This window comes from Alternaria ventricosa (genome assembly GCF_023758065.1).
Source record: "Alternaria ventricosa strain BMP 2768 chromosome Unknown scaffold_2, whole genome shotgun sequence".
NCBI classification, from domain to species: Eukaryota; Fungi; Ascomycota; class Dothideomycetes; order Pleosporales; family Pleosporaceae; genus Alternaria; species Alternaria ventricosa.
Window position 1 is genome coordinate 89,864 of NW_026055682.1, and position 26,029 is coordinate 115,892.

General features: G+C 53.3%; 8 protein-coding genes across 8 annotated transcripts; 6 read left to right on the forward strand and 2 right to left on the reverse strand.

Moving 5' to 3' along the window:
• Window positions 1-4,198: 4,198 nt before the first annotated feature.
• Window positions 4,199-5,480, forward strand: J4E93_001065 (uncharacterized protein; the record flags this gene model as incomplete). The annotated part of the gene is made up of 2 exons (XM_049339021.1): window positions 4,199-4,205; window positions 4,459-5,480. The coding sequence occupies 2 exons, from the start codon at window positions 4,199-4,201 to the stop codon at window positions 5,478-5,480; spliced, it is 1,029 nt and encodes a 342-aa protein (XP_049202978.1).
• A 1,481-nt stretch (window positions 5,481-6,961) lies between these two features.
• Window positions 6,962-8,051, forward strand: J4E93_001066 (uncharacterized protein; the record flags this gene model as incomplete). Its single annotated transcript, XM_049339022.1, has 2 exons — window positions 6,962-7,268; window positions 7,324-8,051. The coding sequence occupies 2 exons, from the start codon at window positions 6,962-6,964 to the stop codon at window positions 8,049-8,051; spliced, it is 1,035 nt and encodes a 344-aa protein (XP_049202979.1).
• Window positions 8,052-8,625: 574 nt separating this feature from the next.
• On the forward strand, window positions 8,626-10,118 carry J4E93_001067 (uncharacterized protein; the record flags this gene model as incomplete). The annotated part of the gene is made up of 3 exons (XM_049339023.1): window positions 8,626-8,809; window positions 8,901-9,733; window positions 9,786-10,118. The coding sequence occupies 3 exons, from the start codon at window positions 8,626-8,628 to the stop codon at window positions 10,116-10,118; spliced, it is 1,350 nt and encodes a 449-aa protein (XP_049202980.1).
• Window positions 10,119-10,382: 264 nt separating this feature from the next.
• On the forward strand, window positions 10,383-11,285 carry J4E93_001068 (uncharacterized protein; the record flags this gene model as incomplete). Its single annotated transcript, XM_049339024.1, has 2 exons — window positions 10,383-10,625; window positions 10,677-11,285. 2 exons carry the CDS (start codon window positions 10,383-10,385, stop codon window positions 11,283-11,285), a joined length of 852 nt encoding a protein of 283 aa, XP_049202981.1.
• Window positions 11,286-14,679: 3,394 nt separating this feature from the next.
• Window positions 14,680-18,024, reverse strand: J4E93_001069 (uncharacterized protein; the record flags this gene model as incomplete). The annotated part of the gene is made up of 1 exon (XM_049339025.1): window positions 14,680-18,024. One exon carries the CDS (start codon window positions 18,022-18,024, stop codon window positions 14,680-14,682), a length of 3,345 nt encoding a protein of 1,114 aa, XP_049202982.1.
• Window positions 18,025-18,764: 740 nt separating this feature from the next.
• On the reverse strand, window positions 18,765-20,419 carry J4E93_001070 (uncharacterized protein; the record flags this gene model as incomplete). The annotated part of the gene is made up of 2 exons (XM_049339026.1): window positions 18,765-19,983; window positions 20,121-20,419. The coding sequence occupies 2 exons, from the start codon at window positions 20,417-20,419 to the stop codon at window positions 18,765-18,767; spliced, it is 1,518 nt and encodes a 505-aa protein (XP_049202983.1).
• A 668-nt stretch (window positions 20,420-21,087) lies between these two features.
• J4E93_001071 (uncharacterized protein) lies at window positions 21,088-22,596 on the forward strand (the record flags this gene model as incomplete). The annotated part of the gene is made up of 1 exon (XM_049339027.1): window positions 21,088-22,596. One exon carries the CDS (start codon window positions 21,088-21,090, stop codon window positions 22,594-22,596), a length of 1,509 nt encoding a protein of 502 aa, XP_049202984.1.
• A 1,299-nt stretch (window positions 22,597-23,895) lies between these two features.
• Window positions 23,896-25,291, forward strand: J4E93_001072 (uncharacterized protein; the record flags this gene model as incomplete). The annotated part of the gene is made up of 2 exons (XM_049339028.1): window positions 23,896-24,341; window positions 24,406-25,291. The coding sequence occupies 2 exons, from the start codon at window positions 23,896-23,898 to the stop codon at window positions 25,289-25,291; spliced, it is 1,332 nt and encodes a 443-aa protein (XP_049202985.1).
• Window positions 25,292-26,029: the final 738 nt, after the last annotated feature.

The window sequence follows — 26,029 nt, forward strand, 5'->3', positions numbered from 1 at the left end:
CATCCGCCGCGAAATCCGGTTAAAAGCAGCCTACGCTTGTCTTTGGAGAGCGATCCCACACCACATCAGCCTTGCATCAACAAGCCTCCACATGACGGCCTGCAGCCATGTGGCATTGCTGCATCTACCAGGACCTGCTCGTCTGACTCACAATCGGAGCATGGCTACGACTGCATATCCCACACACGCTGGCTCGGGTGTCCGGAACGATCCTTCTCTATAGACGCCTACTTCATTTTGGCACATACACACCGCAGTCCCTTCTAATATTGAGCGTATTACTTGCTTTGGAACATGCATTAGTTGGCGCTTGGGATTGGGCTGTGTGGCATCATAGCATCATTAGCTTTTTGGAGTTCTATTACTGGTTAGGCGGCATCACAGCCAGGAGGAATACCCAATATCGTCTCATAGCATTAATCATTTGATCTCAGATCAACTACACGCATTACCTCGTCTCTTGTTGTTGCATGTGAAACCCCGCGTGCTAATTATCGCCACAGAATCCTCCTGATCACTAATCGCGTCGGCAGTCGACACTCAAGGCGTTGGGGGCTGAAGTGAACGTCTCCTGGGCGCAAGGCATCTTCCGCTAACATGGCTGCCCAGTTGTCAGCGAGCGCGCGATAGTTCCCGTGCACACCACCATTGCTATCCGCTAAGGCACATGGCGGTGATAGGAGGCGCCGGTGGTTGACAAGCGCGGCAGCATGTCAGAGCCATCAGGACTGCAACCTCCACAATCAGGCACCTGTACATCACAAGCGCTTTGGTGGTACACACGTGGGCTGTGTGTGACGTAGTCCTGACAGGTCGAATAGAGAGCCAATAATGCGACTCGTTTATTGACCTGCGATGCAGATTCAGGTGTCCCGCAGCTACCGAAACCTTCCGTGTGACCGGTTCACTCTTGGAATCACGGCACCACCCCGGCATGCTTGTGCAGGAACGACGATACTTGCCGCCGCTTCATCTTGCGAACGCTAATCAGCAGGACTGATGCGGTGTCTGAATGCGAATATTGGCAGGGCTCTAGTCTGTGGTTGTGGCTCGGTTGCGCCTGCCTGCCTAGCTCCAAACGACGGCCGTGAATCCGTTCAGGCACAAGTGCATGCTGCTGCCCTGCTCTCAGCTGAGGCAGATGACTCCTCTGCGCGTATAGCCAACCACTGCTGCATGCCTAGTTGTACGCTACCCAGCACCGTCTGTCGCCATAGCAGCTTCGCATGTTGCACGACTTCACCGCTCTGCCAGACGTGCCCGCAGCTGCGCAGCCGTTAGCGGTATGCGTCGCGTTACACTACTACCCCTCTGCTATCATGGCCAACAACAACCTGCGCATCGCGCGGTTACACAGGAAGTACCATTGTGTGCCTACGCCGCAAATTGACGCCAATCTCCGCCCCTCCGAGCGGGTCCGGGCACACCACGTTCAGGTTGGGGGCAGCACCCTGACGGTGTTTGACCTTTGATACTCGGATGAGTATGCCGACGTTCGCAATGGGCGACCAAAGACGGCTCGGGCCCAGGCGTAGACAGTTTACACCACTCTGCGCTGCTGACTGGGAGTCCCTCGGTTTCATGGCACCGCTCATTTGCCAATTGACTTCGAGCAACGCCGACGTCCTTCGTCCTCTGCCATTCTGTGTCATTGGCAGAAGGCAACAAGGCTGCATTCCGGTCTGATGAATACGGACCTGAGCAACCATGCAATCGGTCCTCAGCACGCACACAGACCTATCGCTTAGCTATCAAATTGCCTCTCGCAAACACCGATGATGCTAAGAACAGCTCTGTCAGACGTCAACTCAATCCGTCCTGCAAAGAAGCGAGGCATCCATGTACGCCATCGGCTGACGCAAGCTGCGCGTTGCCGTGTGTACAACGTGTGGAAACCTGCAGTCGTCCTTCGATACATCAACTTTCACGCACGCAAGCGCACGTCAATCACACGTCGCATGCAAGCCCTCTGCGTGCGTCCAAGTGCTTTGCTGATATCCCTGGCAGATCATTGACTCACGCCCGCATTCCACAAACCACGTTGCTTTTCGCGCAGATCGTGGGTCCCCGCGGGCAGACAGTATGCAGCCTGCAGCCTTATTTTTCCTTGATGCCTACCGCGCTCCGAGCGCTGGCAAAGTCCGCTCGCTGTCAATCAACCCACGCAAGTCGGCCTTTCTTGGTAGATCGTTCGGCGACTTGGATCACTCGCTCTGACTCACCTTCAGCGGTGTACCCAAGCTGTCACCGTTACGACACGGACGCCGTTGCAATTTGGCCGATGTCCCCATGTCGCAACCGGGTTCTCGGATCCCATCGCGCAAAAAGGGAAAAGCCGTTGAACCTGTAGCTGCCGGCTACCGCTGTAAAAACCCTTACATGGCTCACCGCTGTATAGGTCAGGTGGAGAGGTTCCAACGCAGCATGTGTGAGTGAGGAGGATTTTCAATCTTGTGACTTCCCAGGTTGTTATTAATGTGGGAATTGCGATATTCGCCTTGTTCGCCTAACCATCACACTCCTTTCGGTTGATCATTACGCAGATTCACCATCAGCCAAGCAACTGCGGCTGTAAGCGAACCGCCCTCGCAATGACTTCAAAGCGTAGACCCCAGCACGGTAAACGTTCAGTCCGGTTGATCAAAAGCTCGGCGAAATTATTTTTTTCCCACATGTTGTTTGCTCGCCGAGCACACATAAACGATTTTCATCACAATACCTCCGTCACACTGGAGCTGTCACCGACAAATTTCCGCTCCCAATTCATGGAGATCATGCAAGACGGGCAGTCAACAATAACTCCTCCTTTATTTGCCTACCACTATGCATGATATGCAATGCCTGCAATGCCTGCAAGATACCGTGTCAAAACAAGGATGTCCACCCTCCTTGCCCGTCGTCGCTTGCGCAATCTGTTTCGCAGGCAACAAGGCATTCGTGGACAATAATATCCCACTATCCCACACCCACTCTTTCCCACACAATCGTGTGTGTGTAGCTCTGTCGATCAAACAAGCAAGCGTCCTGAACATGCCGTTCATGCACGTCGTCTAATACGGTAAAGTGGATTTGTTGTATCTCGCCACCATGTCTGACATCTGAAACAATCACAGCGATTTAATCGCGCCATGAGTCGATATTGCCACAGGTGTTATCGCCGCTGGAGCCGCTGGCCGAGGATGTTGCGCGCTGATCTTGCATGGTCTGCTCTGGAGTCCAGTGTGAGAGAATCTTGCTTCAAACGGTGCCTCGGTATTTGGATAGGCGGTGCCTGTGGTTAATAGCCGGGTCGACGACTCTGAGGCGCGTAAGGTTAGATTCAGCCTATCTTTCAGGCATTAAAGTATCTTGCGTTGTCGCGAACATGGCTGCCACACTGTAGGTTCGACTAGCTGAACTATACGGTATCAACGCGTCTTGGAGGACGTATGCAAGTACGGCAAGGAACACCCCACGCTCCATCTGCAAGATGCTGTATCCGGCTGAAGTGCTGTGTATTGCCCTCACTACACACCAACTGCATATGCTGATCATCGATTGTCGGCGTACCTGCTCTAGACCTTTGGAGGATACATCTGAGGTATCAGGCGGACCTCTCGCTCGCGTTCAGACACTGCGAGTTTTGAAGTTGAGATGTCGTTGTGATGTAGTTCATGGTCCTGATGCACAGCCACAGGCGCCACTTGCAGGTTGAAGTAGCTTGACGTACGAGCGGACCAATCATCTACTCCGCGCCTCGGGAATCTTGGAAGTCCAGCTGCGATACAGCGCACTGCATGCGGGGCGTATGTTGCGCGTAACGCCCGCTTGGAAGACGATCCTACATACAAATATAGGTCCTCCTCTTCCTCATTATTCCTGCTCAGCTATTGCGTTTCGCATTTCACGCGTAGTCAAACATGGGGCTCGTCGATTGGTTGAATTCCATGGCGGAGTTTGGTGAGTGGGCTGGTGGACGCAAGCCAGTGACGAAGAAGTCGGATGCGCTGCGCTTCGGCATTTTGGGAGCTGCCAAGATTGCGTACGTCTACGCTCTACTGTCTTTGTCCATAACAGGACGTCAAAATGAGACTTGAAGCTAAAATATATCTTCGAACAGTCCATTAGCTCTGATCATCCCAGCGCGGTCACATGCAGAGGTCATAGTCGTTGCTGTTGCAGCTAGAGACAAGACCAAAGCGGAGGCTTATGCGAAGAGATGGGATGTGCCAATTGTTCATGAGAGCTATGAAGGTAGGTATACCATCTCATGGCATTTCCATCGGTCCGGAAACATCATGACGGATTCTTGGACTACCGCAAGGTCACACTGACCCATGGTAGCGCTCATCAACGATCCATCCATTGACTGTATATACAACCCCCAGGGTGGGTGGGGGAGGCGGAGGGGAGGAGGAGGGGAGCAGGAGGGGAGGTGGTGGAGGTCTCGCACAGTGTCCACTCGCTGACTTGTTGTAGCGCTCATCAACGACCCATCCATCGACTGTATATACAACCCCCTCCCCAACGGCCTCCACTACAAATGGACGCTCGCGGCCCTCAAAGCAGGAAAACACGTCCTACTAGAAAAACCCTCCGTCTCCAACGCACAAGAAGCACGCTCTCTTTTCCACCACCAAATCCTCAATGCTCCGAACGCTCCGATCCTTGTTGAAGCAAGTCACTATCGCTTCCACCCCGCCTGGCATGTCTTCCTGTCGCAATTCGATGAGCAAAACATAGAGAAAGCGAGTGCCCGCGCTGGAGTGCCCAAAGGAGGTATCCCAGCGACGGACATCAGATTCGAGTACGATCTTGCGGGCGGTGCTGCAATGGATCTAGGACATTACACCCTCTCCGCGCTACGAGGCGTCTTTGGAACTGAGCCCGCAGAAGTTACTTCAGCGATACCTCGTCTCATACACGCACCTCACGACCAGCGCTGCGACCAGGCCATGGAAGCCACCTATACTTTTCCTAATGGCGGCACTGGTCACGTTTCAGCGGATCTGGGTGCTCGGGGTGGTTATTGGTTTCCATGGTTGACATCAAACTGGCCCAGTTTCCGCGATCTGCTCGCCTGGATCTCTGTGACTCTGCATCCTGAGGATCTTGGTGTGGAAAACGGTCTGCGAAAGTCTAGTCAGAAGATAATTGTCTTCTCGGGTTTCATGAGTCCGCATGCGTATCATCGTATCGACATTACCACTACGACCACCCTGCACGAACTTGCATCTGGCAAAATTGTCAAAGTTGAAAAGAACACCGAATACAAAACAGCGTACAAATGGCCAGAGGGCATGGGTGGCGAAGAAAGGGGACAGGATTGGTGGACGTCATATCGGTACCAACTCGAGGAGTTTGTGAATAGGGTTAAGGGTAGAGAGGGGAGTGGTGCTTGGGTGGACGGCGAGGAGAGTGTTAGGCAGATGGAAGCTACGGATCGGACGTATGAGAGAGCGGGTATGGCGGTTAGGCCTACGAGTGTGGAGTTGGAGTGAGGATGGATGAGAAAGATGGGCGGTGCGGTGTTGCGTCATCGTAGGTGGGTGGGGGAGGCGGAGGGGAGGTGGTGGAGGTCTCGTATACTATCCGCTCAGAGTACCATTCAGTCATTGCATTTAAATCACCGCGACACGAGCGCGGTCACAGGAAGCATCGCGCTACGTACCAACCATCACATTGGGGCTATTGATTGGAACTCGATGTAGCACTCAGGGTATCCGAATGAACCCAATCTTACAATGGCGCATGTGTATGTATTTTTATGCACACAATTGATCTATTCGGAAATGCGTAACCTCATTGCCGCCATCAACATCGTCCTTGGGAGTGAGGATGCGGGTTCCTTCCTTCCTGCCAAAGCCGCGCTGCCACACAACCAACACAGCTCGCAAACACAGCGCGCACCCTACACCTCGCAGAAAAGCCTCACCGCACGATAAGACAGAGTAAGCAAATAGCTCCAAAGCAGCAAGCCAGATACCAAGCAGCGACAAGCTTCTCCAAGCCTGCACAAGCCTTGCGTCTACCTGCCTGTCTAGGCATCGCTCTGCAGCTCTGCCCCGCTTTGATGCACCAGAGGAACATGACGCGATGGTAAGCTCAGGTTCCGAGAAGCCGGGTTTGAGGGAGGTATATAAGTAGTGCGGTACTTCCAAAGTATACTGGTACGTCGACTGAACAGACCTCCGGAGGCTTCGAGAATGAGGTTTCTGACAACGGTTTGCAGTTTCGCGGCGCTGGGGTCTGCGGGCCCGGCTCAGAAATGGACGCCATGGATGGAGAAAAGACAGGCTGGTGATGCGGCGCCGGCTTATGAGGCGCATACCATTGATCAATTGGTGAGTCGCATGGCTTTTGGGTAATCGATGGGTCTTTGCTGATTGTTGGGGCAGATTGATCATTTTCCGGATAGCGATCGGTACCTTCCGCATACCAATGCTACGTTCACGCAACGATACTGTAAGTGTGTTGCAATAGATAAGTATCCAGCATGAGCTAATCGTGTATCTTAGTTTTTGATTCGTCCTACTACAAGCCTGGAGGACCGGTTTTTCTCTACATTGGCGGAGAGACGAGTGGAGAATCGCGCTTTTCTAACTTGCAGACTGGAAGTAAGTTATTGCAACGGAACTCCCTTGATACCTCTTCTCTGGTAATTAATCGATTCTTTTAGTCATCCAGATACTCATGGAAAAGTTCAATGGCCTTGGAGTGATTCTCGAGAATCGTTACTATGGCGAAAGCTACCCTTACAACTCTAGTACAACGGATGAGCTGCGGTTTCTGACTACAGAGCAGAGTAAGTGATGGCCGCAATTTCGTTGGTCGTGTGTTCTGACGTGCTGTAGCTATTGCCGATAATGCCTACTTCAGACAACATGCTACCTTTCCGGGCGTCAACGCCAGTTTGAGCAGTGCCGACACTCCGTGGATCATGTACGGCGGTTCTCTTGCTGGTGCTCACACGGCATTTACTATGAAAACATACAACGACATCTTTGCTGGAGGTATCGGTAGCAGCGCCACTATCCAGGCCTTACTTGAATACCCGCAATGGTACAATCCCATCATGAAGTTTGGCCCGGCAGACTGTATTTCAAGGATCGTCGATATTGTTAACAAGATGGATGAACTCATCTGGAGTGGAAACAAGGACGGCATCCAGCAGCTCAAGGATATCTTTGGTCTGGGTGCTCTGCAAGATCTAAGAGACTTTGCTATGACAATTGCATTCCCGATTGGTGGCCCCATGAACTATCCGACCAACACTTGGCAAGAGCTCAGTAAGTAACTGAATTCCACGATTCGGTGATAAAACAGCAACTGATCTTAACCCAGACTGGTCCGACCGCTACGGCTCAAAAGACTTCTTTAGCTTCTGCGGCAATGTAACGCAAATCAATCCACCGGCAAACATCAGCAGCGTCGACATGGCGCTTTCCAAGTACTCCAATGGCGAGCCTTGGACTGGATTAGGTGGATATGCCGACTACGTCAAGAAGACGCTCATCCCAACCTGCGAGAGTGGCCGGATCGACAGCACAGACTCCGGTTGCTTCGGCACACAAAACCAGACATACTACGCCGACCCCACAAACGGAGCAGCGCGCTCCTACCTCTACTCAACCTGTTCCGAGTCCGGCGCCTACCAAGTCGCAGCCACAAACGGCCCCAGCCTCATCTCTCGCGTCCTTCAAATCGACTACACCCAGCAATGGTGCACCTGGGCCTTTCCGCCCGGTGAGTACAACAGCATCCCCGCCACTCCCGCGTTGCACTACTACAACAAATACGGAGGCTGGGATCTCCAAGCTGAGAACCTCGCTCTTATCGACGGAAACACAGATGTCTGGCTCGATTTATGCTATCATTCGAATTTGGCGGCTCAGCCTAGGATCAGCAGCGATAAGTATCCGAATTATCTGATTGCGGGAGCTGGACATCATTGGGATAGCTATGGGATTAAGAATGTTAGTGCTGAGCCGGACTTTATCAGGGAGGCGCATTATTGGGAGGAGAGGACTGTGAGTCGGTTCTTGGAGTTCTGGGCGGAGAAGGAGCATTAGGTCGGGACGAGCTGAACATGGGTCTTTTGTGTGTAGAACTATGTACTTGTCTAGCAAGTCGATATCAATGACCCCCACTTTCTTCTGAGGCGCTTGGGCGAACGCGGGGTAGTCGAGGACCCTGAAAATGTGACTTGGCAGGGGACTCCGCGCTTTTGCAAGGGATGCGCCGTGGATACAACCTTATTTTGTGAGTCTAATGTCGCTCAAGTCATCTTCCAGATTTCAACACAACAACATTCATTGATGCTCGCCATTCTAGCCTGTTGGCGATGTGGAATGATGCGTGCGCGTTTCGATGTTGGTGTTTGCCACTGTGGGTCGCCAGGGGCGCGCTAAGTGGTTTCTGTCACCGCTTGGCTTCATCAAATAGCAGCCTCATAGCTCTTTGCTACACCACCATGCATTTGTGCCATTGACGCTTACCACGGTCTTTGAATTTGTCGATTCGGTCTTTCCTTTTCAGCACTGCACAGTGCTTGTTTCTTGTTCGTTCTAGCGGGCGCTAGCCGTTGCTATCGTTATCGACACATCGCGACAACACCAGCACCGAGCGTGTTAAATCATCAACGAAATGGGCAAACTGGCTTTTCCGCTCGATAAAGAGCTCACGGGGCCGGATAGGGTTGTTCTGAATATACTGCAGAAGGAGTACGAGTTATATGAGGCTAAGTCTGCGGAATCATCAACAGATGCAGCGGAAGACTCTGATGACTCGGGTGTCAAGCATTCTGAGATTGTGACGCCGTCACCAGAGGGTCAGTACTTATTTCGATCGATACTCAATGCCTCGGAAGCATGCAATATCGATATGCGCTTCTGGTGCGACCAATGACTAACTTTGTTTAGACCTACAAGACCAGGAGCAACAGGCGATTGCTTACCTCAAGAAGCTTAATGACCCCAAGTCTGACAGCTTCGAGACCAGTGTTTTCAGCTCTGTGGATGAACCCGACATCAAGAACCCTCTTCTTCGCCAATGGATCATCGACCCCTACATCCAATGGGCGAAGAAGGTTGTCCGAGTCGAGACCGACGTTATCATGGTCACGCATCTGCTGCTTTACTTCTGCACCAGCATTCCGTCAGCCGCATACTTGTACATCAACTTCCATTGGTGGCACGCTGTCCTCCATTGCGTCATGCAGGGCTACTACATGGGAGCATACACTCTGCTGAAACACCAGCATATCCACATGCGTGGTGTTCTCAGCAAGAAGTATGACTTTGTCGATCGGCTGTTCCCATACATTCTCGACCCAATGATGGGTCACACATGGAACTCGTACTACTACCACCACGTCAAGCATCACCACGTTGAAGGCAACGGACCTAACGACCTTTCTTCTACAATTCGCTACCAGAGGGACAGCGTTTGGGACTTTGCGCAATACGTTGGTCGATTCTACTTTCTGATCTGGCTCGATCTGCCAATGTACTTCTTGCGTACACGCAAGCCTAATCTCGCGCTTCAAGCTGCGGGATGCGAGATCGGTAACTACGTCTTCTTGTACTTGATGTACAGTTTTGTCAACGCTCGCGCGACGACGTTCGTATTCTTGATCCCTCTCGCTTTCATGCGCTTGGCTTTGATGACTGGCAACTGGGGACAGCATGCTTTCGTTGACGAGGTCGAGCCGGACTCCGACTTCAGGTCGAGCATCACGCTCATCGATGTACCTGTAAGTTTACATTCATTCACTTTGGATGAATAACCCGCTTACATTGTCCCAGAGCAACCGATACTGTTATAATGATGGCTACCACACCTCCCATCACCTCAACCCGCTTCGCCACTGGCGCGAGCACCCCGTTGCCTTCCTTTCGCAGAAGAAGCAGTACTCCGATGAACAAGCAATCGTTTTCTACAACATCGACTACTTCTTCCTTACAGTAAATCTGCTGAGAAAGAACTACGAGCACATTGCCAAGTGTCTTGTACCCATGGGCGACCAGATGAAGCTTACGCTTGACGAGAAGGTCGAGATGTTGAAGCGCAAGACGCGGAAGTTTACTGAGGAAGAGATTGCGGAGAAATGGGGCAAGCAGTATGCTAAGTTGAAGTAGGGGTAGATTGCACTGGTAATCTAGCAACTGCAGGTAGCTGTATATAATTCTTTTAAGCGTTCAGGAACGATTATCACCGCTCGGTATCGATAACAAGATAGATGTAAAGGTATTGCGATATTCTGCCGCTCTTGCCTATGAACCCACGTGCGAGCGTGCAGCACTTGCCTGGCACGTTCGCTCATCATATCATTCGATGTTGGAGCCGATCATTATCCCTCGTCGCAACAACACCCTACACCCATCACTACTCCACTCCCGGCAATGGAGAATTCTGGGAGACTACCTTTCGATCAGAGCTTGTTCGTCGCGACACCCAACGCGATCTATTTGAGATCGCAGCTCGCTCGGAAGAAGCTGTTCGAGTGCGAGACCGCTAACGGCATAGTCAACGCTCGTGCCTCGAAAGACAACAGTAGCCTCTTTGCTGTAGCAGACAGCCAGGTCGTGATACTACACGACGCCACTCGAAGCAAAGACAGGAAATACAAACTGAAGAACGGCGATGTATGGCATACTCACGGATAAGAACAGATTCATGAACTGACACTAGCATAGGGCGAGCCACGCCTTCTTCTATTCTCACCCGACTCGCGCATCCTGTACTTCACGACAACACTGAGCAACTCGGTTCAAGCATACTCCATACCAAACGACGAGCTTCTGCCTTGCCTGCCATCACATCCGTCTCCGCCGAACGCGATCGCAATATCCAGTAACGGCACCGTCCTCCTTTCAGCCTCTCCGAACCCACCAACTATTTACCTCCAAGACCAACGATGGGGACGCAGCGCAGCGGTGGATTTTCGCCCGACAGACGCGCGTTCGGCTGCCACGTGTGCTGCGTTCCAACAGGCAGACGGTCCTGCACAGCTGTCGTATACCAACTTCGTGATTGGATTTCAAGACGGGCTATTGGCGATGTATCGCCTCTTCCTACCTTCACTGCGAAAACGTTCCGAAGACTCGCGTGTACATCAACCGCAGTACTTCCAGTTACAACCCATCCGAGTCGGTGTTATCCAAAAGCTTCATAAGCCGGCTATGGGCGGTATGCTAGCAGCGGAATTTCTACCAGGCTACAAGTCGCGGGTTGTTAGCATTAGGCACGATGGCAAATGTCGACTTGTCGACTTTGAAGGAGGTGGGAAGATACTGCGGACATAGCATGTCTCCGGCCCGGCTACTTGTTTGTCTGTTTCAGCGCAAGGCCCAGTTCGCTCGAAAGGGAGGGCAGATGGAGCGGTGTTATTGAGTGGTGATGCGACCGAAGATGGTAGAGAGGTATATGAGGGCGTTGAGACTCTGATTGCAATCGGTACACAGGCGGGGAAAGTTCTCATTTTCAACATTCTCGGCCTACTGATACATGAAATTGCGCTGGGAGTTTCTGTCACAGCTGTCGAATGGGTCGGCGATATGACGGCGCCTTCTCTCCTCCCGATTCTCGGATCGTCACTATCGCCTGAGCCTCGTCAGGTTGTCGATATTTTCGGAGCAGAGCAATCGACATCCTCGGACGAAGGCACGGGTACAGTCAAAAAGATTGTATTGGCCCACAAGCAAGCTGTGCCAACGAAGTCAAATCCTATGCGTTCACCGCCAGATCTGTTTTCCGATAGACCCAGAGAGGCTGGATCCAGAATTCCCAGTCGCAGAAGTTCAGATGTGTTGCGAGGCTCACCCCTACGCGGCGAACGAGCGCGGGAAAGACCCGCGAAAAAGGGTTTGGTGCGACCGCGAATCTCCACTGAGACCTTTGATTCGCCTCCAGGCCCTTCTTCTGGCGGCGTCCCGGATGCCAAAGTAACTCAGTCCTCAACAGGAATCGACCCTCCAATACAAGAAAGCCGAAGATGGCCACAAGTACACCAGGCGCCAAGTGTGCCAACGCCTATGCGAGCACAACACCTTTCCGCCTCCCATAGATCTGCCAGCTCGTCTCCAGAGACCGAATTTTCAGATGAAGACCAGGAATGGTTTACACCTCCCTCTACGCGAAGATGCAAAGGGAAAGCTCCACGGCGTGAACTGAGTCCAGAACCATCTCTGACCGCGCCAACTCTTGCGTCCATACGCCCGATTCCCTTTACCAAAACCTGTCCTACTGCTTTGGATACGCCTAGTAGAAACTATTCTCGTCCAATCTCCCGGGCAATGAAAGAAAGCCCTGGTGAACATCAAGAAGCAATGGCGCAAGGATCGAAAAGCTCGGTGATCGTACCAAAGGTCGCTGGACGCTATGTCACCATCCTTGATCCAGAGCTGTCGTCGCCGTTCGATAGCCCGAGCAGTCTATACTCGCGGGCCACTGCGTCAATGTTGGAGAGACTCCCGGTAGGGAAGGCAAAGGAGCATAGTGCTGGCCAGCGAGCTACCTGCCTAGTAGGACCTAAGACTCCAGTCTTGAGACCCGCGCTTGCCAACGTCGATTCAATCCAAGAGCCACCCAGCAGTGTATGCTCTTCTTCAACGCCAACGCCGAGTGGAACAAAGGTCACAACTTCCGATCGAAGGTCCACCGACATTGCAGGCTTGAGCGAGTTAAAGACAACGCCGTATACTCCACGGAGCCGCGTAGTCGCCTCCATCGCAGCATGCTCCTCTTCATCCTCACTGGACATCCTCTACTCTCTTCCACCCCGACCAAAGCCCGAGATAACCTTTGCGCAAAATCACAGCCCCCGTAATCCAGCAACCGCAACACACCGACAGCTCACGCCGAGTTCGCTCGACACGCGGGCTGATTCCCCAAGCAGTGTATACTCCCGCTCCATTTCCGGCATGGCTTGCGCCTCCAGCCATGTCAACGCCATCATTGAAGACACCGACCATTCAGCATCCCCAATCACGCCCATAACACCGCAACATCGCCTCAGTATCCACGCCCTAGGCACCCCAATATCCACCAGCTCGCCGACTAGTCTGTACTCACGGCCTACACCTCGTATGTTCCTCGACCGGTCCCACGCCGTCGACGGATCGGCGGCTGAGAAAGCGAAAGTGGAAGACGTCGGCTCAGGTGTTGCTACAACGAAATCGAGGATGGTAGCGCAGGAAATGTCGTGTTTGGCTGAAGACCAGAGGGCGCTGAGACAGGAGGTCGCGGCGTTGAGGGAGGAGTATCGTGTTCTTAAGGGTGTGTTGTTGAAGTCGGGGGTGTGAGGTGTGCGGTGTGCGGGTGTTGTTGTAGGGCGTTTCCTTCTCCTATGTCCTTGTGTTCTTGCCCTTTAGTTTTTCGTATCCTCGTAGCGTAGCAAATCATACAACCAGTCCTCAAGGCATTCTTGATTCCCACATCTTGTCTTTAAATCCATCCTCCCTGCCCCCAACCCCCCGTCCTCCTCTTCCCCTCCACCGTACCCGCACCCACACCCACACCCGCACCACTACTACCCCCGCTCATAACCTTCCCCTCCTCATCTCCCGCATAAACACTCCTCCCACTACTACTTCCCCTCTTCCCCCCACCACTCCCATCACCCCGATCACTCCCACGCTCCCCACCCTCACCCCTCCGCCCAACCACCCCATCCTGCTTCCCCTCCACAACCGCCCTCGCCATCTTCCACAACATCCACGTCTGACAACTCACCAACACCAACACGAGTAAAAGCACAATGAGAATAGCGAATGCGATGAAGAGGAAAAGAACGGTTTCGTCGTCTCGAGGAGGAGGAGGGGCGGAGGGCGTGAAGGATTTGCTGCCCATGTTGCGTTATACAATGTATGTGTGTTGGGGGGTTTGGGACTTGGTGGATGGGAAGGGGGTGGGAAGGGAAGGGGGGTGGGAAGGGGGGTTGGATGGTGATGGTGATGGTGATGGGTTTGGATGATGGTGGTGATGATGATGCAAGTAGAAAAACAGAGTTAAGACAAGCCAAGGAGAACCATCAATTAAATGAGGTAGGCACCTGTCTGGCTCGGGAGTTCCTTAACTCCCGAGTGTTGTTTGGGGTTGGGCGCGGACCGATTCGAGGGCAACGTAACGCTGTTGCAGATCTGTTTCATGGATACGAGGATAGAGCGGGAAGATCCATGCTGGCAGTTCGCGTTCACTCGGGTCCAGACCAACCACGGAAGCAAGGATGCGAAAGCAGGAAGGGAGAATTTTGAAGAATAATGGTATTGATGAACAAATAGAAAAATCCGATACTAGATACAAAAGAGGTCATTACACTACTTCTCATCGCCATTCCCATAACTGTAACTGTAACCCAGTGACACCGTGCGCTATGCAATACAACCGCGATATCCATCATTACCGCCGTCAGGGTTCTCATCCCAACAAACAAACACAGCGATGAAGCCAAGCCGTCGAGTCGTGAGGTAAGCAACAGCAATAGCAATGCCAGTGCCGGGTACTTTCGTTCCTTGAACAAATGAAACAATCTGTTGCCCAAAGTAATGATGTGTCCAAAAAAGTTATGTGAAAGGAGAAAATGAGAACAAGACAAGAAAAGAAATGAACCGTCCTGCAGTGACAAGACAAGGCAACAAGATTAACACCCCGAATCTTTCATACGTCGTCGTGCGAATCCAGATGGCAAGTCGCGGCAATCTATGCGGCAAGCGGCTCTTCGCCGTTGAGCTCGTCATCCTCGACGTTCTCATCGACGCCGAAGCCGGAGTCCCATTGGCGCTTGGTGGTCTTCTTCTTGCCCTTCTTTCCGATCTTGACTTTCTCGCTGACCTTGGATACCTTGCCAGTGGCGACACGGTGAAGATCACCAGCGCCTTGGGTCTTGACTTCAATGCGCTTGAGCTTCATTTCCTGGATGGCCTGGAGAGCGTCCTGGTTGCGGCGCTTCAGGTCGTCAGCAAGACGCTCGTTCTGCTCCTGAAGTTGACGTTGCGAGATGGTGAGGGCGTCGATGGTGGCGCGGGTGTCCTCCTCGGCGAGGCGGAAACGCTCCTTCATCTCTTCGATCTGAGCCTCAAGAAGTACAATGGTCTCGAGACGAGCATCGCCGAGAAGGCGCATCTCGGTGAGCTCGGTTATGCGCTCCTCAATCATCTCTTCGTACTCTGTGCTGCGCTTCGCAGACGCGTCTTGGAGGCTCCTGATGGTAGCTTCTTGTGTCTTGATGACGGTGTTGAGGGAGTCGACTTCAGTGGCGTGAGCGCCGACAATGTTCAGCAACTCATTAGCCTCGGCCTCGACGCGTCTGGAAAGAGAAAGGTTCTCCTTGCGGTAGCCCTCGTTCTCGCCCTTCTGAAGAGCAAGCTCATCCTCAAGGCTGTCGATCTTGCCCTTGAGAGCGGTCGTGTCCTCCAGGTAGATGCGCTCCTTCTCAGTGACCTGGTCAAAGAGATCGTTGATCTCGGCTTGCTGTCGCTGGATCTGGTTGTTGAGGTCCGTGATGTTGGCCTGGAGCGACGTGATGGTGGAGTTGGTGGAATTCTCCAGCGCGACGTACTTGTTCTTCAGGTCATTGAGCTGAGTGGCAAGGTCGGCAACTTGAACGTCACGATCTTGCTCAAGCTGGTCGCGGGCGTCTGTCATGTCGGCCAGATTGTTCTCCAGTGTCGCAATATCGCTCTCGAGACCAATGATCTGCTGTTCCAGCTGGGTGATGGTCTTCTCCTTCGTCTGACGGAGCTGGGACTCAGCAGCAAGCTGCTCGTTGAGATCCTGCTCGCGCTCATCGGCCTCTTCTGAAAGGTCAGTAATGGCGTTCTCCTTCTCCTGCTGGAGTTGGAACAGCTTGAGTCGCAGCTCATTAGCCTGGAGACCAGTGTCGTGAAGACGAGTGTTGAGATCTTCGATCTTGTCGTTCGCCTCGTCGAGATCAGCCTCAGTCTTCTCGCGCTGAGCCCGCTCGGAAGCCAGGTTCTCGCGGGTATCGGCAAGCTGCTCCTTGAGTTCAGTAATGGTCTCGTTCAGGTTCTCGATGGTGTTGGCGTGCTGGTACACCTGCTCGATCTGCTCATCACGCTCGCCTTCGGCAGACTCGCGGGCGGCAGTCTGGGCAGCTAGACGCTCTCTCAGTGTAGCCATGTCGGTGGTGATGTTATCGACGTCGGTCTCCATGCGTGTGATGCTATCCTCCAACTCCTCGATGTAGGTATTCTTTTGTGCGACGTCAGCCTCTGCGGCATCGCGGCCCTCCTGCTCGATGCCGAGATCGGTCTCCAGAGCTTGGATGCGCTCTGTGTATTCCTGTTCCATGCGAGCGATCGTCTCGTGGTGGGTCGTCTCGAACTCCGCTGCGGTGACGGTAACGGTGTCAAGGTCGACGCGGTACTTCTCGAGATCTTCACGTAGTTGTGCCAAGGCGTTGTCCTTCTCTTCGTTCTCGTCTTGCAGGCCAGCGATGTGACCATCTTGCTCGGCAAGCTGGCGCTCTTGTTCGGCCGACAGTGTGGTCAAGGCAGCGTTGCGCTCCTCGAGATCGAGGATGACGCGCGCCTTGTCTTCGTTCGCCTTGTCGAGTGTGAAGACTTCGGATTCAAGCTGCTTCACGCGATCCTCTGATTCACCAAGCAAGTCCAGAACGCCCTCGTACTGTCGTCGGAGAAGCACTTCGGTCTTCTGGGAGCTGCTGATAAGCGTGAGCTTCTGCTTGAGTTCGAAGAAGATGCCACTGAAGAGCTCTGGGACCTTCTGAAGAAGCTGTTGGTTGGTAAGGCCAACAGTGGTACCAGGGAAGAACTTCTCGATTTCGGCGCGGAGGTCTTCGAATCCATGGCGCAGTTCGGTAAGAATTTCGCGAGAGGAAGCACCAGCCTCGATGAAGCGGAGGTTCTGAAGCTCAATGGTGATCAAGCGCAGCGCGCCTTGAGATTCGCCTAGGGCCTTGCTCATCTGCTTCAGCTCCCGCTCGTAGCGCTCGATAGCTTCGTCTTCGATCTTGTCGAGGATGATCTCTTCGCCTTCAGTCAGGCTGTCGCGGTTGAGCTGTGATACGGTCGGCAGAGACTCGAGTGTCATCTGGCTAGAGATCTCCAGCGCGCGGGAGGAGTACTCGCCGGTGGGGGTTGTCACCATGTCGAGATCCTGCGACATGTTCAGCTCCTCGGGGTTGACCATGACCAGACCATCCTCGTCGTCGGACAGCTCAACTGGCTCGTTGTCGTCGCCGTTGTATAACGAGGACGCGCGCAGCTCGTCGATCTGCTGGCGGGCCTCGTCTAGCTCCACTTGCAGATCGTTGGCGTCTGCGTCTTCGAGGTCGATCTCGCCAAGTCGGCGGGCCTCCAGACGGTATTCGAGGTCCTTGATCTTGTCGTCCTGGGCTTTCAGCTGGCGACGAAGCTCTAAGAACATCTTCTTGTCCTTCTTCTGGTGGTCCTCGAAGTCGTTTACTTCTTGGCTCAAATGGCTTCGGCGGAGGCGGCGACGGGCGCGGCCGTCGAGGACTTGTGTGAGGGGCGCGAACTGGACGCGGTTGCCGTTGGTCTCGTCAACCTCGTCGACGCGTTCGATGTGAAGCTGAGCTGGCATAGACATGCGGGAGCGGCGGGTGTTGGTGAAGCGGCTGCGGGAGGCACCGACGCGGTCGAGATGGGGCGTCAGGCCAGGGAGGGGTTGTGTAGAGGCAGGGCGGTTGAACATGAGCTCGTCCTCGTCCTCGTCGACGGCAACAGGAGGCTCCGAGTGTCGGCGGTTGTAGCGGCGCGTGGTGGTGGTGCTCTGCTCGACGTTGATGTTGTCGCCCTGCTGCGAGCGCGAGAAGGACTGCTGGATCTCTTCGGCGATCTGGTCCTCGTCGTCGTCGGCCTGGACGCGCTTGCTGCGCTTCGTTTGCGAGAGCTCTGCCGAGGGCGACGCGGTTCGCTTTATGGCAGACGTCATATCGTCGGTGGGTGTCTGGTTCTTGGACGGGCGGCCGCGCTTGCGTCGAGGAGCGTCACCGGGACCCTCGTGGTGGTGCTCAGATGGTAGGCCACTGAGGCGCGCCATGGTTGAGCGATTGGGCAGTTTCTGGCGGCGAGTACCTGCTGGAAGCGGTATTAGACAACAGGAGCTTCCGGGCAGCGGCAGTGAATGGTCGCGACACGTGGTGCTGGAGCTGCGTACCTGGCCAAAATTTCGTCAACAGCGCAAGATCGTCAATCGGCCCGTGGCTGGCAACAGCGTGTGTTGCAGTTGGTACAAGCGGAAGGAGCGGAAGGAGGGAGGGATCGGGTGTGGTGGGGTACGGGGAGAGACAGGGCCAAGTTTGTCTATATTCAAAAAATGGTTGACGGGCGCCTGTCTGTTGTGGTGGGCGAAATGGGGTGGTTGGGTGGAGGCTAGCCTTTCCTCTGCTACGTCAATGCGAGCTTGCGGTGAGTCGAGGCCGTGTGTGGTCAAGCTTTCACGCTAACCCAGCCCTGACGTACACGCGAATCTACGCGTTTTCACCAAGGGCCATCTCCCGTCTGAAACAGGCTGTGAACAGGTTTGTTACGCGTGAACTACCACCCCCATCAGCCACTGTCCACTCATCATACCATGCCCACAACGTCACCGTAAGCCATTCACGTAGTACAAGACGCGTTTGAGCCTCTAGTCGCCGATCGTCATTCTTCTAGACCTGCAGCCAGCTGTCAGGGCAACACAGCCCTGGCGTGCATCACGATGCTTTTGAGGCGCATGCCGATGCAATGGATCTCCCCACGCATTCCCCGATAGCCAGCCATCGTCGGTACGATGCGCTGTCACTTCTTTAATAAGAAGTCGCTTTGGAAAAACAACCCCTTCGTTGCGCTCGCAACCCCATACAACCCACCAAGCGGCCATGTATCCCAGAACTGGCGGTATCCCCATTCATTCCACGACTCCGTCTTCATCACGCTTTTCCCTCCGGCAACGCCTTGCAGATCGACTTTCACTTTGTCGTAAACACTTGGCAAGCTCTCGGCGTGGTACTTTCTCCGCAGGTCCATGTACTTCTTCTCGTCGTAGATATCCCAGAACTCTTGCTCCGTGTAATACGCATGCGCGTACAAACACTTCATGCCACCTAGCTCTGTGACTTTTGCTTCAAAGTCTCGGTTCAGCTTGATGAATTCGTGGGCGTCGCTCGGTCCCATATCCCAAATTCCCACGTCGAGGAGAATGTCGTCTTTGATATTGTTACCCTGGGAGAAGCTTCGCTCTCCACGAGGCGCCGACTTCACTGGACACAGCCAGAGCGGCCAAATACCAGTCCTTTCGTCGGTCCATCGGACGAATTCTTCCGCCGCGTCGTATGGTACACCGTAATCTTGGATGATAGTTCGGGATGCGAGACCTGAGCGATGCAGAGCGTGTACCATAGTTCGGGAGGACATGAAAGGATCTAGTAGAAAGCGCGTGAGACGATTGAAGGGCGTGACGAAGTATTTGAACGCGCGCAGTCCTGACCAGAAGACGCCTCTGTCGTAGCGGAACAGATATGACTGAACAGGTACAAGCTCCTTGTGTGTTGTTTTCTCGTTCTGGGCCCGCTTCAGAATGTCCTCTGCATGCATATATAGCCAGGGGTCTGTCGCTTTGTCGAAACTCTGAACCCTTCTATTCATTGGAGCATCATGACCATCCGTCAGGCGACCGATCATAACTACGCCACTCGTCATCGAATACAGGATGCCATCCATGTATTCGACCTCGAGATCGTCTTGGTAGCGTCGGAATTGCTCGACGGCCTCATTGGTTGAGCGAACTGGAATGTACTCCAACTCAACGTAGCGACGTGCGTCAATGAGCTCCATTTTGAGTAGGGTAATGACGCCTAGACTTCCGCAACTCCCTGCTGCTGTGAAGAAGAGATCGCGGTTCTCTTCTGCCGATGCCCATACTACCTCGCCGTTTCCTAGGATGAGCTCAATGCCGGAGATGGTGCGATCGAACAGCCCGTACTTATAGGAGCTGCTCTCGCCGCTTGTACCAGCGAATCTGTCAATCATAGTTAGCAATTTTCCATGCCATGTAATTTGCTCAAACGTCTTTGGCTTTGTGTTTGCCAATGCGAAGCTGAAGCCGTTAAAGGCCTAAAGTGACCACTGGGCTACGTCTTGTTGTTCATCACTCACCCGCCACCGACTGTAATATTCGGGAGCTCCATAACAACTTTCGGTAAGAAACCTCTGGCCATCGTAGCTTCCACAAGTTTATCCATCGGCACGTTCGGCTCCACCAGTACCGTCTTCTCCATCTCATCAAACTGGAGCACATGGTCGAGCGAACTGACATCGATAATCTGATTCCGATCACGAGAGGACTTCCGTGTCGACAGTGTAGAGCCATGGTAAATGCGGAACGGGATCTTCGAAGCACTGAAGCGGGCGACTTGCGATGCCAGCGTCGCTACTGTAGAGTTATGAGTATCCATAGTGTGCGTGTAATGATGGCAATGAGATGTAACGATGCTGTTGGGTGGTCCGAGGATGAAAGGAAGATGGTGTGGCGTTGCTTTTGATGTATACATAAGCTGCAGGGCTGAGCCTTCTCCACTACCCGCCGTTGGATCCTGCTAAAGTCATTATCTGACTATTCGCCCCGGACTAAAAGCCGCGATTGTGTGGGTGTGGGGCGAAGGATCTGTATGCATTCCTCTTCATGGTTTCAGCTATTGTAGATAACCAGGCGACGAGCTGTCATTAATGGTGCTCCAGAGAAGCCATAACCGCGACAGTATGCGCGGCCGTCACCTTCCGCATCTTGGGTGATGGAATCGGGCGCCCCATAGGGACCGGAAGCGCGGAAGACGATCCACTCGCTAAGAACGCTGACGTACGGCGTTCGGGAAGGTTTTTCCACCCCCAAGGTTTTGGCTTGCGCTTTGAATACGAAATACGACTCAAGCAGTAGCTGGCAGTTTTCAGCACACTGTCGCGACCGCGAAAGTAGGAAGGAAAGATCGGCGGTTCGACCTCGTGGATTCGCGGGCAGGCACGCCCGCCACTAGCGCCGCCTTTTCAGCCTCATCTCGCAGCCACACATCACGCAGGAAAGTAACACCAATCGCATCGCTGCAGTCGGCTCCACACCATCTTTCCGATGGACAGTCACCGGGCTACCGTAGAGACAGTACGTTCTCGCATACAGCATTTCTACCACAACAAGACCGCATTTCGAGTTTATCATGGTAGCACGAACAGCACCCGTCACGCTCATTTCGACCGAGATGCCATCGTGGACGTAAGCTCCCTCAATCACGTCCTATCCATCGACAGAGAAAAAAGAACGGCGCTCGTCGAACCAAATGTCCCCATGGACGCTTTGGTCAAGGAAACCATGAAGGCGGGCTTGTTGCCTCCTGTAGTCATGGAGTTCCCCGGCATCACCGTAGGAGGAGGCTTCGTAGGCACAGCAGGAGAAAGTAGCAGTTTCAAGTACGGATTTTTCGACCGCACAGTGCTGAGCGCAGAAGTGGTTTTGGCGGATGGCACGCTTGTTACGGCATCTCAGAACGAGAATCAAGAGCTGTTTGAGGGGTTAAGAGGTAGTTTTGGGACACTCGGTGTGCTGACGCTGGTGGAAATGCAGCTTGTTCCTCTCAGGAAGCTGGTTGAAGTTACCTACCATCCAACCTTTTCCTTTGAGAACGCGACAGATAAGATTCAGTATCATACCACCGACGAAAGGAACGATTACGTTGACGGAGTCTTATTCTCCAAAGGCGCTGGAGTGGTGGTAACAGGGCGCCTCGTTGACAAAGATCGTACGCCTGACTTGCCGATCCAACGCTTCTCTAGACCATGGGACGAGTGGTTCTGGATACGCGCAAAGAAGCTCGCGGGAAAAGGCATCATCACGAAAGAGCTTGTCCCTGTGGAAGACTACCTATTTCGTTATGATCGAGGAGCATTTTGGATGGGAATGTATGCTTACAAGCAGTTCATGGTACCTTTTATGTGGTTCACACGCTTCTTGCTGGACTACTTCATGCACACCAGGATCATGTATCACGCATTACACGTGTCTGGATACACGGACCGCTTTATAATCCACGACATCGCGTTCCCAGCCGCCAACACTGCGTCTTTCTTGCAGTATTCAGATCAAGCCTTCAACATATACCCGATTTGGCTGTGTCCGCTGCGGCAGGATGGTAGAACCTCGATGGGCCATCCCAAGCCGTTCGAAGGCCCTGTCAATGGGAAAGAAACGGGCGTTTACAACGGCAAATACATCAGCGTTGGAATCTGGGGCCCATACTCTTCCAACGAGACCGAGTACGTGCGCGCAAATCGCGAGATCGAAGCAAAGATGCGCGAGCTGGGTGGACTGAAGTGGCTATACAGCCGAGTCTTTTACACCGAAGATGAATGGTGGCATGTCTACGATAAGCGCGAGTATGATGTGCTACGCAGCAAGTACAACGCAGAATCTCTGCCAACGATATGGGACAAGGTCAAAGACCGAGGAAGAAAGGAGGAGTTCGGTCCGGGCCTCAAGGGTATGCTGAAACGCATCGTGAAGAGCAACGCGTTCTTGAGTGGACTTTATGGCATCTACAAGGCGGTTAAAGGTGGAGATTACATGTTGAAGAAGAAGGTTTCTTAGAACCGAGTAGTTAGGAATCAGCTGTGTAGTGCAGACATGTGGTAATGAGCAAGTCTTGAATAGTGCAAAGCCCATAAAGGGTTAGCGGCGTCTTCGGGCTGCCGGCCTCCAGGGCTCGAGGAACATGAACCGAAATCTCATCGCGTTACCACCTCTCTACTACCTCATGCCCCGCCTCTCGGCGAACATCACAATTTGATATATCCTCTCCTCCACCCCTCGATAATGACGTGATTATAATTGCCTTTGGGTTGCGATTGAGCACGGTCGCAATGTCCGTGGTGTTGATCGTTGGACTTGCGCTAAGAATTTGGAATCTTCGGCCTTGAAGGCGCGCCGTGCCCCCTAAACGTCATGGCCCGCTTTGAGACGGCAACGAGGCTTCCGTGGCGATCGCGCATCTTCTTCTAGAAAAGCTATCTCCGGTAGGTGGACGCGGTGGTGTTGTTGCTTACAGATTCGCGTGGTGTCCAGTCACAGTGCAGCACGGTCCCGAGCATTGGTCTGGTTCCGTCCACGCACCTTCATGCAGGTCGTGTACCGTCGCTACCTAGGTACCTACTCCCGAACCACATCACGAGGCTATTGCAAATACAAACGACGATAACTTCGGCTGCAAGAATTCCCTGCGTCTCTGTCAAACTACCGCACAAAAGCACCAGTGGATGGTTCACGTCCATCGCGAAGACGTGCTGCGAAACATTTCCGTGGCCTACTTCACCATCTACGTATGCTATGGACGCGTTCTAGGCGTAGGCAAGGACATTTCAGTGTACCCGCGTACGGTAGCTTCCGTCTATGGTGGCAAGTAGTCCCATTATACAGAAGCTAACGGCTGCCATACTTCATCGATTACCCAATCCAGCCTATGACGCCCCACGGAGTCCCACTAACTACTGGGGTAAAACACCGCGCTCGGCGTGGAACTACTTGCTTTAGCACCCCATAATCTCCTTATTCCGGATGTCGCCTTGCCGGCACTTGACTTAGCTGCAGATTTCGCATGCATATGGTTCCCTCGCGCGTACATTAACTAGACGGCCGATAATCAACTATTGGTTGCACAACGTCAATTCGGATGAATAAACTGTTCGGCAGCGCTATGGAAAGTTCGATCGACGAGTTCGCGCGCGCGCGGATTTGTTGGTAGTGTAAGTATTGGAAGGGTCGTAATGTAAGGGTGCAGCAGCCAGTCGTGGGCCTTCATTACTATATAACGTGGCAGCCACTTTCGGTCGCGTACGAATCACCAGTATTCAGGTCAAGTCTCACTTCAACTCACCATTCTTCCGCACCAAAATGGCTCCACTCACAGCATTGATACCCCTCGCCCTGGCCGGCATTGCTGCCGCCAGGCAATGTTCAAACTTTATGATCCAGACTCCTATCGCCTCGCGACAGGGACAGTTCAAGGAGGTACCAATCGAAGGCAACCTCGACGTCGGCGCATTCGTAGCTAGCTTCAACCAGTTCGGCAAGAACTACAGCGCGGAGCTTCTTGAGGGTTACCAGACCCTTCAAGGTACCTACAACATCTCTGCGCAGTACTGTAAGCCAGCGAGCGGTAGTGGAAACACGATCCAGCTCTTGAGCCACGGTATCGGCTTCGACAAGACCTACTGGGATCTCGAATATGAGAACTATAACTACAGCTACGTCGACGTCGCGTTAGCCGCTGGTTACAGTACTCTCGCGATCGACCGTCTTGGTATCGGTAACTCGTCTCACGGAGACCCTTTCAACGAGTAAGTGACAACACTATAGCAATCGTTGTGTACCACATACTAATCAGACCTTTTCTTCCTTCAGGATCCAAGCACAAGCCGAAGTCGAAGCCCTCAACTCCATCACCACACAGCTGCGCTCCGGCAAGATCCCCGAGATCAGCTGCGCATACGAGAAGGTCATCCACGTCGGCCACTCCTTCGGCAGCGTGCAATCCTACTGGCTTTCCGCCCTCTACCCCGACAACACCGACGGCGTCATCCTCACCGGCTTCTCCGTCGCCGGACAATTCCTCGCTTACATCACCGCCGGATGGAACCTACACAGCGCGCGTCTCAACCAGCCTTTCCGCTTCGGAAACGCATCCAACGACATCATAGAAACCATTGCAAGCAAGTACGATCTAAGCGACAACATCGTCGCCAGTCTCCAGAAGATCCTCGCAGCCGCCGGCGTAGACCTAACCACCGACGAAGTCTGGAACGAGCTCGCAACCACCGAAGTCCTCGACTTGATCAACGGCTACAACAAGACGGTTACCCAATACGACTACCCCGCCGGCTACCTCGCACACTCCGATCTCACTGCCCTGCAATACGCGTTCCTCCAGCCGGGCAACTACGACGTCGGCCTCGCTCTCGTGGCCGAGAAGACTAAGCAGCCCGTCACCACCGGCGAGCTCTTGACTATCGGCGGCTCACCTGGCTCGTCTCCTTTCACTGGACCTGTGCTTGTTATTACTGGTGAGACGGATGTTCCTTTCTGTGGGGGTAATTGTTACGGTCAGCTTATGGGGTCTAACGCTTCCAATATCCCTGAGGGTGTTGGGATGGCGTATCCCAATGCTTCTGCTTTCGAGTCGTACATTCAGCCTAATACTGGGCATGGGTTGAACTTTCACTATAATGCTACGGCTGGGTATCAGGTTATGCAGGATTTCTTGGCTAGTAATGGGCTTGCTGCGGAGTAAGCGTTGTAGGTTGTGTCTTTTGTTGCGTCTATTCTGAGGCTGAGGCTGGGTGCTGGACGGGCATCTCGCAGGTATGATGCTTGCTTTGACTTGGCGCATTAAGGAATGAATACGTATTGTTTGTAATATCATGCACAAGAATTGCCCCTCGAAAGTCCTGCGTGCTTTGATGTGGCTTACTCATGAACGTGCATGTCGGAAGCCATCGTCAGTACCTGAATACGTCTTCCCGCTTTCAAAGCATTGACTAAATGATTTCAAGCAGCAGCGCTTCAGTGCGACCTCGCTTCCACGAAATCTCCGCTTAAGCGTGGTGACCAAATGCTGATGAATAAGCTTGTCATTGCTGACTTTGCAGCTTTGCATGCAGAAAACGCTGGGCATCTCCACACCTGCATGCACGACAGCCTCAAGCGAGACGAACAACCATGGGGGAGATCTCGGAACACCATATCGCACTACTCGTCCTCGCCCATTGCACCACTGATTATCAAAGGCTTATTCAGAACATCGCCGTCGTGTACGACGCCTCAACACCAAGGATCTTGACGATGGCCCGCTTCGCCCATGCACGACATCCTGCCTAGTAGCCATAATACGGGTCACTGTCGTGGCAGTAACCAATACTGAGCCAGACCGTTGGCAAATAATCTGGTTACAGTGTTTGTCATGGCTTTGATAGCATTGCAAACAACAAAATCTCCGGGTCGAGATGGTAGTCTGAAGCTGCACCAATGC